The sequence below is a fragment of the Mustelus asterias genome, chromosome 22, assembly GCF_964213995.1.
Source record: "Mustelus asterias chromosome 22, sMusAst1.hap1.1, whole genome shotgun sequence".
Taxonomy (NCBI): Eukaryota; Metazoa; Chordata; class Chondrichthyes; order Carcharhiniformes; family Triakidae; genus Mustelus; species Mustelus asterias.
Window position 1 is genome coordinate 65,326,454 of NC_135822.1, and position 15,290 is coordinate 65,341,743.

A 15,290-nucleotide genomic window follows, 5' to 3' on the forward strand; every position below is an offset into this window, starting at 1 on the left:
TTTCAGCGCCTGCATCAATTCCACTGATTTTTCCAACCTTTTTTGTTCTTCACAGCTGATGTTATTTCCACAGTAGAATTCAACCACTCTGGAGAACTACTAGCAACTGGGGACAAGGGGGGGAGAGTCGTCATATTCCAGCAGGAGCAAGAGGTGAGTGTCATTTGTGTAGCGCATAAACAGATTTTGAAGAGAACAAATCCTTGCAGTTCCAGATCAAATGAAGTGTGAAGTGACCATTTGTGCATCTTGTTGGTGTCAGATGCGCTGTGAGCGGCATTTGTGATCATCCACTGTTACCACCATGCTTATTTTCATTGGTTGCTAATGTTATGATCCCAGTTGATCATACTGGACAAACACCAGATACAAGTCACATTTGTGCAAACACCAGACAATGATTCAAACCCACAAAATTCCTTTTATTGCAGCAATACCCTTGGATATTTTAAAGATTTGAATTTCTTGGGAAACTCAGTTTCCCAGCAGTCTTTCAGGATTTCTTGAGTTCCAAACTCCTACCTTCACTCTAGCATACACACAGACTGAACTACCTTTCTTCCTTTCACTCTGTCCAGTACGTCCTTGGACACTGACTAAGCAGCAGTTTTTTTTCTACTTTGTTTTTTCCCCCTAAATTCACTGAACCACTCAACTCATTGCAATGTATCCCTTCACTTCAAGGATTGTAAAACTTCATTTAAGTTGCAAAAATATTGCCTGCAGACTTGCTGGCACCAAGTCTCAAAAAACTCGAAATGAAACTAGAACCATGTTCCAACTTTTTAACACACAAATACAAATATACATTATTCCCAACAGTAACGACAGACTAGGAAAAACTGGACTTGAGCTAAAATGCTATATTTTCATAGTATAACATTTAATTTACAGCTCAGAAGCAGGGCACTGCCATTGTTTATATTCAACAACTTACTCAAGCTGCCCTTAAATTCATCTATGCTATTTTCCTCAAATGCTGCATCTGGTAGTGCCTTTGACATTGTCACCACTCCCATTAAAGAAATTACTTCAGAATTCATTATTGGATTAATTTGTAACTGAGTTGAACTTTTTCATAATTCAGAAACCTTGATGAGGTCACTTGTTCTATTTTTTTGAGGGGAAAGAGCCTCAACTTGTTCAATCTTTCCTTATGGCAATATCTTTTAAGTTCCAGTATCATCCTTCTAAATCTTTGAGCACTTCATTCAGTGCTTCTATGTCCTTTCTATAATATCAAGACCGGGGGTGTGCTCAGTAGCCCCCCCCCCCCCATGTGTGGTCTAAATAAGATTCCACGTAAATTATACAGAATGTTGACCCTTTGCAATTCTCTTCCTCTAGAAATAATGTCCTGTGGTCTGTTAATATTTTTGTGGCTTTTTTAACTTCTGTTGCTATTTTTCATCATGTAGGAATCTGTATCTGCTGCTATTGTATATCTTTTCTATTGTATATTTTTCCCCCCCAGTTTACTGTTGGATGTTTCATTTCATTTCATGATTAGATATTTCCAATCTATTACTTTGCTCTTCGTCTTTCTTGTATATCTCAGTCATTTTGATTGTGATATATTTTGATCATGATTGCGTTGCTGTATCCATGTACTTCTCTCCTCTGATTCACCTCCCATTACTAATTCAGTTCATGATTGCTCTGTTGGGTTTCCTTAATACTGGATAAGAAAGGAATCCTGTCCATACCGTAAAGTTGCATTCCCCTTTTCCAACTACGATAAAGGCAAAATACCACAGATGCTGGAATCTGAAACAGAAAATGCTGGAAAATCTCAGCAGGTCTGACAGTATCTGTGGAGAGAGAATAGAACCAATGTTTTGGGTCTGGATAACCCTTTGTCACTTACCATTTTCTGTTTTTGTCCCCCTTTTCAACACTTTTTTACTCCCTTTTCCCATTTTATTCTGAGCAGTTTATTTGTAATTTTAAGTTGCAAGTGTTCCATGCAATTTCACCCGGTGGTTTGGAAAACATGGAAATTTTGTTTTGCACTGGTTAGTTATACTTGGCGGGAACGAAGCTGGAGCAGTTTGCATCTGCATCCAGCAATGGATATGGCCTGCTTATGCAGTCTGTATCAGTGTGCATGGTTATGTGACTTTGTGTGGTTATGAATGACTGGCAATGGTGCTGGCGGAACCACATTTTGGTCTAACCTCCCTTAATCGGAAAGGAAGACCAGCTGTTCAGTTGTCCTAAATGACTGTTTAGAAAAGGGATTGATCTGTATGTTGCTGATGTGTTCCTTCGTGTGTTGACTGGATCTCGGCTGAACACAGAATTTGAGATGGAACCTAGTTTCATCTTTCTTGGCAGCCAGGAGTTAACTTGAAATTATGGCTAGAATTGCTTTGGTTTGGAAGAGTTGGAGGAATGAGCGAGAGGGCTGAATCGTTTCTCCGGCAAATAACTTTTCAAAGTTACGTTATTGCACTAACACTCAGATTTGCATCTGTGATGATGTAAGCATGTATGTTCTAAATGAAGCAAGTGGAGCATCAATCTGTTCATTGTTTTGTGGGGGCTGTTGTGTCACACACAATGACAGGAGGCAGCCGGATGGAACTCCTCCAACTTGAATTTTTAATGCAGTCCCTCGCACCTCTCGGTAACTTTATGAGCAAAGGACACATTTTCAGATTTGCAAACTGTGCAGAAAACTGATTTATGAAGTTACTGTCTGAAGGGGTGGTCTGGTGGCAAGGTGGTTAGTATTGCTTCTTTAGAGCGCCAGGAACCTGGATTCGATTCCAGCCTTGGGTGACTGTCTGTGTGGAGTTTGCACATTCTTCCAGTGTTTGTGTGAGTTTCCTCCGGGCGCCCCGGTTTCCTCCCATCGTCCAAAGATGTGCGGGTTAAGTTGATTGGCCGTGCTAAATTTTCCCTTGGTGCCAGGGAGATTAGCAGGATAAATACATGGGGTTACGAGGATAGGGCTTGGGCGGGATTGTTGTCCATGCAGACTGGATGGGCTGAATGGCCTCCTTCTGCAATGTAGGGATTCGATGATTCTAACATGATGCAGCATGGACATATTTTCTCCGTTTGAATACTAATGTGGCTGCTAATAAGTTTACTTGGAAGCTTATTTTCAGCTGGTGAGGATGCTTTTAAACTTAGTTAGCTAGTTAAAGTGAATGAATGTAATTTTATAGATTTTCGTTAACATGCGGCTCATCATAACGCTTGACCAACGTGTGAAACTACTTGGATATTCATTGTAAAATTTCATAATGGCACTGAAGTGACTTGCATTTCAGTGAAGCAATATTGGTCAGAGCAGCAGGGGATGGAATGCCTTGATCTATCAGTAGTGCTGTGCAATCTGAAAGATCCACTGAAATCACAGGGGCTTTGTATATCCATGACCCTTATACAGCAGAAAACTGCAAAGAAAACAAAATCCACATCAAATTTGGTGAAGACTGTTCGGTGAAGACTACGTGAGAAGAACCAGTTACCTTCTGTGGCTTTTCCATCCTGGTTAATTTGAATGGTACTCGGGTCGCAATGGTGTTCTAATTCATTGTGTTATTTCTTTCAGAACAAAAGCCAGCCTCATTGCAGAGGTGAATACAATGTTTACAGTACTTTTCAAAGCCACGAACCCGAATTTGACTACTTGAAAAGTTTAGAAATTGAAGAAAAGATCAATAAAATTAGATGGTTACCCCAACAAAATGCTGCACAGTTCCTGCTCTCGACAAACGGTAAGTTAATCATTTCCCAGTCTTTCAAGCTCTTGCTGAGGACAATTCCATTAGCAGTGCTGCTTTGCAGCGCTTTGTCCAAGTGAGTCCTTGTCTAACCACAGCTCACATTCACTTCAGCTTCCATTTCCCAAATATACTCCCTCACCCTGGCACCCTGCTTGCTGAAGCATAAGTAAAAAGATTTGTGGTTCTCAGACTCCCTGCAAATTATGTTTCTACAATTGTGCAGCCTGGGTTTCTCGTTCATTGGTGCTGGTTGTTCTATTTTATCTCAGCCCACTGACCATTCACCATGTTGGAGCCTTTATAATGAAGGCTGCTGAAGTCTGCTCTGCCCTTGCATGATCAATGTACCTGCTCTTTCTTATGTCGAGTTGTTGCAATTGCTGGATAGCAATTAGCCTTTGGGTTCCTGGTTGAGTTTCTCCTGCACCCCATAATATATGAGCAAACGTTGCTCAAACCTAGGAACTTGCTACAACTGGTTAACATATTATCTGGGAAAGTAGTGCAGAGTCATTGGACAGCTTAAGTATTCCTTCATGAGATGGTAGCCAACTTGTCAATTGAAGGCTACGTGAGAAGAACTGAGTCGGTAATTTCTTTCTCAACTGGAGTCAGTAGTCAAGATGGCATCAAATGCATCCTTGAGCCAGAGGCCCCAACACCAATTCTTAGTTGCCTCCCCCAGCTTATGAGCAAACAGAACTCCAGTTGGGACGTGAGTGTGCTGTCGCAGTGTATCTGCCAAATGATTCATGGAATAATTTTGTTCTTTTCGATGAGTTTTACTTTGAAGTTCCTCTCCATTCAGCACTCGATGAAATCCAACAAAACTTTTATATATGAGGTTACTTCATTCTTTCACTAAGTGTTTGGAGAGTTTTTTATGCTGTGTATGATGAAGTGAGCACATATTTTCTATTTATCAGATGCGTTTCTTCGGAAATAGAAATGAGTGAGGGCTGAAACCTGAACTACTTGCTTGTCATATGCTTTTGCCAATTTTGCTTATTTGTAAATTCGATGCCAGTCTTGAGCATTCCAAGTTTCTGTTCGATAATATGTGGGATTGGGCACAGGAATGAATGTATGTGAATCTGAAAAACACTCCTTGTAATTTTTGTGTTAAAATATCTTAAAACATTGCAAACTTAAGTCTATTTATAATACCATGGCATACGTGGGCAATAGTGAATGCAAGCATCAATTTCGAATTGGCTTAAATTACTTTGGCATCATTTTTGAAATAAAGCAGTGCTTGTGGAGAATTAAGACTGAAATGGGTGAGAGAATCATTGATAAGAAAATGAGCGAAACTGCCAAGTCTGTGTGGCTGGAGAAATTGGCCCTCGTGAACCTCCTTGAACTACTACAGTCTATTTGCTGTAGATACCTCAACACTGCTGTTGAGAACAAAGATAAATCACAAACATTTGTGTGCTATTGTCTTCCTCGTTCTAACTACTTTTGTTTATTCTGCTTTCTGCATCTTAATTCCCAAATTGGTTATATCTGATTTCCCTAATGCCACTTACAATAAAAAAAAATGCTTGGAACACTCAACAGATTAGGTAGCATCCGAGGATCAAAGAACAGAGTTAATGTTTCCAGTGGATGATTTTTAAGTCTCTAATGAAAGCAGCAGTGAGCCGAAGCCTGTGCTCTATTGTCTGGTGAAATGCACTATGCTAATCAGAGCAACGTTCATCTGATCCCCAACCTGTTGTAAACTTCTTGGGGCATCCAGTGGATATCACTGAACTGTGTCAGCGACTGTGTTGTTCAAGCTCTGTGAGAAGCTGCGTTTGGTGGATACCTTTTCTTCGCTGGAGACTCGCAGACATGACCACTGAGTTCATAGAATCCTACAGTGCAGAAGGAGGCCATTCGGCCCATTGAGCCTGCACCGACCACAATCCCACCCAAACCCTATTACCCTAACTAGTTCCCCTGACAAGGGGCAATTGTCTGGAGACAATACACATCTTTTTAGCCTGTCTTGATGCTCTCTCCACTCCCATTGTTTTGTTTCTTAAAGACTGGATTAGTTGTAAGTATTCGCATTCCAACCATTATTCATGTAAATTGAGTCTGTGTCTTTATAAGTTCTGTTTGTGAACAGAATTCCCACTCACCTGAAGAAGGGGCTTAGAGCCTCGAAAGCTTGTGTGGCTTTTGCTACCAAATAAACCTGTTGGACTTTAACCTGGTGTTGTTAAACTTCTTACTGTGTTTACCCCAGTCCAACGCCGGCATCTCCACATCAAGGGGCAATTTAGCATGGCCAGTCCACCTAACCCGCACATCTTTCAGACTGTGGGAGGAAACCGGAGCACCCAGAGGATGCAGACACTGGGAGAATGTGCAAACTCCGCACAGGCAGTGACCCAAGCCGGGAATCAAACCCGAGTCCCTGGCACTGTGAGGTAGCAGTGCTAACCACTGTGCCACCGTGCTGCCCCAGTTATACCACAAGATCGGAAAGTACTGTAGAAATGTGCAAAAGCAGTCATTAATTAAAGCAATTTCGCCCTGTCAGAGTCTTTAATAACGAGAGCTTCAAGTGAAGGTTTTTCTGTACACTTCGAATGGAAAATCTCATGGCACTGTTTATTTAAATGCAAGGACATAGCACAATTTGATGGGAAACATTTACCCTGCAAACAACATAACTGCAAACAGACTGCTTGGTCATTTTGTGCTGTTGTGCTGATGTATCTTGCTCTGTGTAAGTTGGCTGTTACGTTGCAGCAATGACGTCACTTGAGGAATACTTGGCTATTAAGCACATTACCATATCTTGAGGTCATGAGAGGTGCTATATGAATGTAAGTTTGTTGGGTAATCTTGAGAATTTTTTGCCGGTTCTCATGATGATGCACTGTGCTTGTTGATGGTCTTTCTCCTGGTGTTAAAATGAGCAAAATCATTGTCTCAGCCATCCAGGAAGGTATAATACTTTTTTTTACGGCCATAAGCACAGTGATGCACATGAAATATCTTGGCCCAGATTTTGCAGTGGGAATGATGCTGAGGCTAATGGTGCTCACACTTATTATTATGGTGTAAATCGGGCAGCAACGACCCTTGTCCGCTCATGCTTTCAGTGGAAATCAGCAAATTCCTTACTGATTTTTCTTGCTTCGCAAGTTCAACCGAAAGACTTAAGCTTTCCGAGATCTGAAGGATGTGAAGTTGCAGTACTTGCTCACTTGATACCCATTAAAAGTAGGGGCTCCCCTTTCTAAGTGCATTTTTAATGGCATGATGGGATTTAATTAATGTCAGTCTCAAGCAGCACGGTAGCACAGTGGTTAGCACTGCTGCTTCACAGCTCCAGGGACCTGGGTTCGATTCCCGGCTTGGGTCACTGCCTGTGTGGAGTTTGCACATTCTCCTCGTGTCTGCATGGGTTTCCTCCGGGTGCTCCGGTTTCCTCCCACAGTCCAAAGATGTGCGGGTTAGGTTGATTGGCCATGCTAAAATTGCCCCTTAGTGTCCTGAGATGTGTAGGTTAGCGGGATTAGCAGGTAAAATATGTAGGGATATGGGGGTAGGGCCTGCGTGGGATTGTGGTCGGTGCAGACTCGATGGGCCGAATGGCCTCTTTCTGTACTGTGGGGTTTCTATGATGATCTATGAAGTGCAGATTCTAATTCTTCAGGTTTAGTTATTGGACTTTTCAAAAGATGTTTAAACATTGTTTTTATCCCCTTTTTCCCCTTCCTTCCCTTGCTCTCTCCCACTTGTGTCCCCCCCACCTCCCCCCCACCCATCATTCCCCTTTTCTATCCTTCCTCACACCTTGCTTCCATCCATTGTCTTTGGAGTGATGTGCATATGCAGTGAAAGAATGAGAAAAGCTATTATGCCCATTAGGTCTGTGCCTTTTAGTGGATTTCAATCTAAATATTGTGGTTTTGTCTTGCACTGTGACAAGGGTGACAGAAGACACCGTTGTTCACCTTCTCTTGATCTTAGCTTTCGTTCTCTAGGACTCACTTCCAGCTACTTGGTGGGGGTGTAATTATATGGACAGGTTTCTGATCCATGTAATCCAGCTAGCTTAACTAAATTAATGGTACAGATCACAGGGGTATTTATAAATCCAGCGTTAAAGGTGTTGGAAATGTATACTTGTTAGAAATTATTGAAATGTTGGAAAAGTTTTAAACATCTGCCCATGGTGAGAATTAGTTGTCACAATAATTACATATTTATGGAAAATATGCTCTGCTTTTGTGATGTGCATCAGTTCCCAGAAGCTTTAGTCATTGCAAAATAGTCAATTTCTCAAGTTAATGACTTGGTTTTAACCTGGACATGTTTTAGGAGCCTTGGTACTCTGCCTCTCCCTGCCCATCTGATTGTGGAGGAAGGCTCAATAATCAGTGGCCAGCAAGAACCGTATATTCTGGCACTGCTGTTCCAAAACCAAACACGCTTCATGTGTCAATGTTTTGCATCTCCCACCTTATCGCTTCTCGGCCTTTTGGCTAAGATCAAGTGTAGTATCAACATCCTGCACTTGGTTGAAGTCATGAGGTTGCACTGAGGCTTCATTTGAAGCAATTTTTTAAAGCGGCATCTTGGCCTTTTGGCTAAGATGCAAATGAGATCAAGCCTTGGAGAAGGTGCAATGCCTGCTCCAATCAGCAGGCATGATGAGCTTGGATCATGTAGATCAAGCCCAGGACAGGAAGTGGGAAGCCTGTCTTGTCAGCTTGGATCTGGAATATCTCACTTGCTGAGACTTTGAATTGGACTTTGATTGGATTGAATTGGATATAAACAAAAAAAAAACTGGATGTGGGTCAGGACCCATTATAAATTTCACCGAAACATTGTAACTTCTGTAATGAGACTGGGAAGTAGGGGAATAAATGAGTTGAACATGAGTTTTTAAAAAAATGTTGACAAACCTCTAAGTGTATGGTCTGCTTGTCACTAATGGCTGTGATTTAGTTTTCTGTGAACTGATGAAAAACTTGGGGACTCACAAAAGGTCATCTTCAGTCTTCCTGAGCCAGTCTCGCCGTGTCCTGGCTTGAGTTTCTTTCTCCCCACTGCTTTTGGTGGCATCTTGGATTGGGCATATTGGCTGCTTGCCTTGTCTAAATCATTAGGGCATTTAAAATAATTAATGTTCCACAACTAATGTTAATGGAACTCCTATTCGTTCACTAATGTCCTTTTAGAGAAAGAGGTCTTGCATTCCTTCCCTGGCTTGGCCGATATGTCACTCCAGACTGCTCCCTGAAAATCCTGGTGATCCACTAAACTGTATTCAAGAAGGCAGCTTCACCACCACCATCTCGAGAGCTGTTAGGCATAGAAAGTAAAAGCTGTCCCAGCCAACAATGCCTATGTCTAGTAAAAGAAAAGTAAAAGAAGAATTCTGAGAGATGTTAAATCATCATGTAAATTTAAATCATTGTTTCACTTTACACATTATGCCGTTAATCCTGCCAGATATTTGTCAAATGCCGCAGAATTGAATGAGGATGCTGCAGTGCCATGTTTCTGAACAAAAGAGCACGTTAAGGAGAAGAAAGGCTGTCCTCAAATTGGACTGTTCACAAATGGGTGTGGGATTGTAGCACCTGTTTCAATGGATGAGCCCCATAGTCTTACCTCTATCAAATTACTGGATCGCCCCCCCCCCCCCCCCCCCCCCCAAAGTTCCTTGACTGGAGGGAAAAAAACGGTATTCAGCAGAATTAAATTTTTTAAGTAGTTTTGTGGATTTGGCTCCTCTGAACGTTTGAGTCAATTTGTATAATTTCCATCTACAATAAATTTATGATGGTAATAATGTAGCATTGATTCCTGTGTCTGTTGTGACGCACTGACTATTGATGTTTCAATTCGGTATCATTCCATGTTTCTGACAATCGCTTTGCTTTTGTGTTTATTGAAGTTGCATAAACTGGCTGCCTTTTGCAAAACAAATCTCATTAAAATATCATCGTTTTGATTTTGTTCAAAATAGAATTGAAGCAACTGGGTCAGAGCGCTATTTGATATGTGATCAAATTCTACTTTGTTTGATAGATAAAACAATAAAGTTGTGGAAAATCAGCGAAAGAGACAAACGGCCAGAAGGTTATAATTTGAAAGAAGAGGATGGTAGATACAGGGACCCTGCCACAGTCACTACACTTAAGGTGAGCACGCAGTACGAACTGTTTATCAGTTTATTAAAATAATTTATGTTTCTGTGCATTGGTGATGGTAATGTATGAAATCTAGAGTAAATTAGATTTTTAGGCAATAGTCCTGGATACTTTGTTACGGGTGGCACAGTGATTAGCACTGTTGCCTCACAGTGCCAGGGACCCAGGTTCGATTCCCGGCTTGGGTCACTGTGCGGAGTCTGCACATTGTCCTCGTGTCTGCATGGTGCTCCAGTTTCCTCCCACAGTCCGAAAGACGTGCTGGTTATGTGCATTGGCCATGCTAAATTCTCCCTCGGTGTACCCAACCGACGCCGGAGTGTGGCTACTCGGGGATTTTCACAGTAACTTCATTGCAATGTTAATGTAAGCCTGCTTGTGACACTAATAAATAAATTTAAACTGAAGCTATTGATGCAGAGACCCAGAATCCAAACATGGGGTAAATTGTGCCTCATGTTTAATCAAGCTGGTGGCCCCAGCCTAAGCTGCAGACAGTCAGTGCACCAAGATTTGAAATTTATCTTGTGCTTTGAATGCAGTGAAACAGCCTGAGGTCTCGGCAGGTATCTATCCTAAAGGAGGAAAGAGAGATTGAGAGTTGCAACGAGAGGCTTCCGAAACCTTTAGGTCCTTGACAGCAGAAGGCATGACAGACAGTGTTGGAATGATTAAAATCATTGATGCACAAAAGCTAGAATTGGAGAAGCAAAGAGATCTTGGGGGGGAAGTCAGGCTGGAGGAGGTTTCAGATAAGGGAAGGGGTGAGACCGTGGAGAGATTTGAAAATGAGGATGAGAATTTTAAAATCGGGGCAGTGTGAGTCTGCAATAAACACAATTTTATATGAGTTTATTATTATGGGAGAAAGGAGGTTAGCCAGAACTGCATTGGAATGGAGGTAACAAACACAGGAATGAGAGTTTCACCTGAATTTTCTTGTCAGTCAGCTACTTTACCCTGTGGCCAGTATCTGGTGTTTGTTAACATTGCCTCAAGACTTGTGCATTGTATTTTGCCTGTGTTTATTGATTTACCAGCACGTTATCTGTATAGTTTACATTACAGAAAGCTGCATTCATATCTGTGCCAAATCCTTGCTCGTGCGATCCAAAACTAATATATTTATCCTGTACTGTCCTCGGTGGAATGCATCTTTCTCTGTCCACTGAGCCGTGAAAAGATAAAACAAACCCTCCCTTCAATACTGTGTCCAATCATTCCACAGCCCAGTAATTCACTGCATCCAGAAAGTTCATAACTTTCTTCTCCTTGTCACATTAAAAACTCATGGCTTCTCATCGCTGACTGTCCAAACACAAGACATTCCTTTTTCAAAGTCCTTCACAATTTAAAAGCAATGTTTCTGGAATGACAATACTTGATTTGTTTTGTAAAGCTAATGTTAACTTTGAGAATAAAGTATGCGTGTTTGCCCTGCTCCTTCTCCCATTGCATACAGAACTTCGCTTAGAAGTGATGTGCCTTGCTCTGTTCTGGTTGCTCCTTCATTGTTCCTCGTCTAACATTTTGTTTCTCCTTCTTCTCAGGTTCCGGTATTCAAACCAATGGATTTAATGGTTGAAGCAAGCCCTCGAAGAATATTTGCTAATGCACACACATATCATATAAACTCTATTTCAGTCAATAGTGACTATGAAACTTACTTATCAGCGGATGATCTTAGGATTAACCTGTGGCATTTAGAAATCACAGACAGAAGTTTTAGTATCCTTACCAAAGTGCACTTGAATCCCTTTCTGGGCCACAATTTTTTCGGCAGCATAAGTACCTAGCTAACGTTCACTTCTGTACAAAGGATTGCTCTGTGTCTTAAGAAGTCTCACCACACCAGGTTAAAGTCCAACAGGTTTATTTGGAATCACGAGCTTTCAGAGCGCTGCTCCTTCGTCAGGTGAGTGAATGATGAAGGAGCAGCGCTCCGAAAGTTTGTGATTCCAAATAAACCAGTTGGACTTTAACCTGGTATTGTGAGACTTCTTACTGTGTCCAGCCCAGTCCAACGCTGGCATCTCCACATCATTATTTTATGAAGTTAGTACAGGCAGGTTGTGACTGAACCATATAGGTATGAATCCTTTGAGTTCAAATCACACTTTGTCCAAAGATAGCAGATGATATCAATCAACGTGGCTGTGTGGTATTACAATTTGGCCTTAGTACTCCAGGCTAAGCAGTGAGAAATCAGCCTGAAACCTAGCTCATCTTGCCTGCCCAGGCATCCCTGTGAATGGGTGTCTGGTGAGGACATTGGCTCCGGTCTTGATGAGGTCTGATATCTTGATGGCATTGACTTACTTTGAATATAATGGCAGCCATTTGGAAAGACACTTTTCTCACACCTCAGGAATTTGATCCCAATAAGAATTAGCACATTAAAGAGAAGAATGGAAAATTATCCTCCAGGGCATAACCCTGTCGGGTGTTTCCTTGTGCTAACCTGAAAAGGCTTGATCTCCAACCGACTGCTCTCTTTCTCTCTTTCTCCCTCCCTCCCCCCTTGATCACAATCTCCATATTGTTGATCTGAAAAGGCTGAGCTGCTATCTTTCATTCGACTCTTCCCATCTCCACCACTCCGGTAGATAAGCTCAGTCAAATTTGACAGCTGTTTCATGCAGTTCACATGAGTCGTGCACTGACTGCTCTCACTTTCTGGCAAGCTGCCTGGCCAAGCTGCAACAGGCAGAGTAATGACCAAATGATTTGGTAAATGGACAGTACCACCACATTAGATTTGATGATATTGTCAATTGTTGTCTTTGTGGGATGATGCACTTCTGGGTGTGGACTTGGGAGGGTGAGTTTTATGCTACGTTATGATGATGCAAGTTGTTGTGTGACTTGGGATCGGCAACCATACAATGAGTCAGGATCTTATGAAAATAGGGCTGTGGTAGTAGGGCAGCCAGTTTATTATTTGTGCTCGGGTAAGTTGATGCCTTAAACATGCCATGGAATTAAGTCGCAATCAGCTCATGGAGGCTATCCCATTTTGCTTCATGTATTACTTTGGAAAAAAAATAAGGGTCCAACATCACAAAAGCCATTTGAAAATTGGGTGCAATGGGTTGGCGAAAACTCCCAACATCCATCCTTTTCAGCTGCAAGTTCTTAGTGATGGGTGTTGCTTATAAGAACATAACATAAGAAATAGGAGCAGGAGTAGGCCATCTAGCCCTCGAGCCTGCCCCGCCATTCAATAAGATCATGGCTGATTTGAAGTGGATCAGTTCCACTTCCCCGCCTGATCCCTATAACCCCTAATTCCCTTACCGATCAGGAATCCATCTACCCGTGATTTAAACATATTCAACGAGGTAGCCTCCACCACTTCAGTGGGCAGAGAATTCCAGAGATTCACCACCCTCTGAGAGAAGAAGTTCTTCCTCAACTCTGTCCTAAACTGACCCCCCTTTATTTTGAGGCTGTGCCCTCTAGTTCTAGGTTCCTTTCTAAGTGGAAAGAATCTCTCCACCTCTACCCTAACCAGCCCCTTCATTATCTTATAGGTCTCTATAAGATCCCCCCTTACTGTTGGAAAAGGAGGCAGTGTGTGAAGAGATTAATGGAAAGGGATTGAGTGGCGTGAGAAGGTGGCGAGGATATGGTTGACTGTCTTGGGCCTAATAATGTTTATGAATTCCCATTGTCACCCATCTGCGAGATGGATGTTTTACTTCCTCCAACCAGGGTGACATTTTGTCTGATAATCCAAGTATTGTCCTTGATGGCTTGTGCCTCAGATATTGTAGATATCAAGCCTGCTAACATGGAGGAGCTGACTGAAGTGATAACAGCAGCCGAGTTCCACCCTAATCAGTGCAACACATTTGTATACAGCAGCAGCAAGGGAACCATTCGACTGTGTGACATGCGAGCAGCTGCCCTATGTGACAAACATGCCAAATGTAAGTGTACTGTTCAGACCTTTATGATTCAATGAAATGTATGTTTAACAAATGCTGCATTTACATGGATCAAAATCATGTCCTTAAATCAGAAACTAGCAGCACCAAACCAGGATTATTGAGTAACCATGACTATTAAAGCAGCCTGCTTCAATTTGTTTGCAGGCAATGAAATGTTTCTTGGTCTGATGGGCAATAAGCTTCATTTGCTTAGGTGTACGGTAATTTTGTATAATTGAGAATTTTAGTGTGCGTGCGTCCCCGTCCGTCCGCATTGAGGGGTGTCCCAGGTTTGAATTCTGTACTGTGCTAAACGGACTGAGTAAACAGTGCTGAAGCGTTATGTTCTATGTTTCTCCAAATTACACCTTGCAATCATACCAAGCTTCACTTGCTGTTTATTCCCAACTGAATTCATTTGACTATGTATATCCTAACTTGCAAATTGTCCAGGCATGGCTCTACCCATGGTGGCACAAACTCAGTGCCAGGGACCCGGGCTCAATTCTGGCCTTGGGTGACTGTCTGTGTGGGTTTCCTCTGGGTGCTCTGGTTTCCTCCCACACTCCAAAGATGTGCGGGTTAGGTGGATTAGCCATGCTAACTTGCAGGGTAAATACAGGGGGTTACGGCATTAGGGACTGGGTGGGATTGTTGGTGGTGCAGGTTCGATGGGCCGAATGGCCTCTTTCTGTACTGTAGGGATTCTATACCCCACCTTATCTGGAGATCCATGAGCACGTGACCATGTCATTGACTGCCCATCAACTGTAAAGTGGGAAAAACATTCTGTGATGATGTCTGTAATCACCTCCCTCTTGCCAACTCCCTCCCTGTTTAACAAGTTCCTGAAAATCTCTTCTCTGCATCTGTGCCACCATCCCACCTCCCTTCTCGACAGAATTCTCTGAAGAATAAAACAGTGAACTCCAAGAGTGCCCTCTTGGTAGTGGGAAGTGCACTATCGAGAAAGGTTACTTGATGGAAAAGTTACACAATCATAGGATGATCCAGGAGATTTGGCCTGTCGTGTCTGTATCCACCCTCTGCAATAGCTACTCTGCTAGATTCAAGCACCTGCCTTTGTCCCGTAGCCCTGCATTTTTTTAATTCCTCAGATACTTGTCCAATTCCCTTTTGTAAGACATGATTGAATCTGCCTCCTCCTGCGGGTACATCCCAGATCCTAACCGCTTGCAGCAAGATTTTTCCTCAAACCATCTTCTGCCAGCCACGTCTGTCCTCCAGATCTTGACTCTTCTGCCAATAGGAATTGTTTCTCTGGATTAATTCTGTCCAGATCTGACATGATTTTGAGGTTTACTTGTGAAAAGCAAATTTATAAACTTTCAGCTGCTTGTGACACTTGTTGCACATGAGAATGGTGACATGGTTGTCGAAATTCAGCAGCGCCTGATTTACCAATTAATTTTGTCGATTGACAT

At 42.2% G+C, this 15,290-nt stretch overlaps 1 protein-coding gene, 1 long non-coding RNA gene and 1 other non-coding gene across 5 annotated transcripts in view; 2 read left to right on the plus strand and 1 right to left on the minus strand.

The window, feature by feature from the left end:
• LOC144510148 (serine/threonine-protein phosphatase 2A 55 kDa regulatory subunit B alpha isoform) overlaps positions 1-15,290 on the plus strand; it is a 69,456-nt gene that overhangs the window by 45,593 nt on the left and 8,573 nt on the right. For all 3 annotated transcript variants that reach the window (XM_078239531.1, XM_078239529.1, XM_078239532.1), the window contains 5 exons: positions 56-153; positions 3,566-3,731; positions 9,792-9,904; positions 11,464-11,641; positions 13,681-13,845. In XM_078239531.1, the coding sequence (XP_078095657.1) occupies positions 11,482-11,641; positions 13,681-13,845 (325 nt within the window). In that variant the 5' untranslated portion in view covers positions 56-153; positions 3,566-3,731; positions 9,792-9,904; positions 11,464-11,481. The remainder of the gene's footprint in view (positions 1-55; positions 154-3,565; positions 3,732-9,791; positions 9,905-11,463; positions 11,642-13,680; positions 13,846-15,290) is intronic.
• Positions 6,329-15,290, minus strand: part of LOC144510150 (uncharacterized) — a 30,313-nt gene continuing 21,351 nt past the window's right edge. The window contains exon 3 of the long non-coding RNA XR_013500577.1: positions 6,329-9,107. This is a non-coding gene — a long non-coding RNA (uncharacterized LOC144510150). The remainder of the gene's footprint in view (positions 9,108-15,290) is intronic.
• LOC144510281 (U2 spliceosomal RNA) lies at positions 8,214-8,396 on the plus strand. Its single transcript, XR_013500594.1, has one exon. It is a non-coding gene; the product is annotated as a U2 spliceosomal RNA (small nuclear RNA).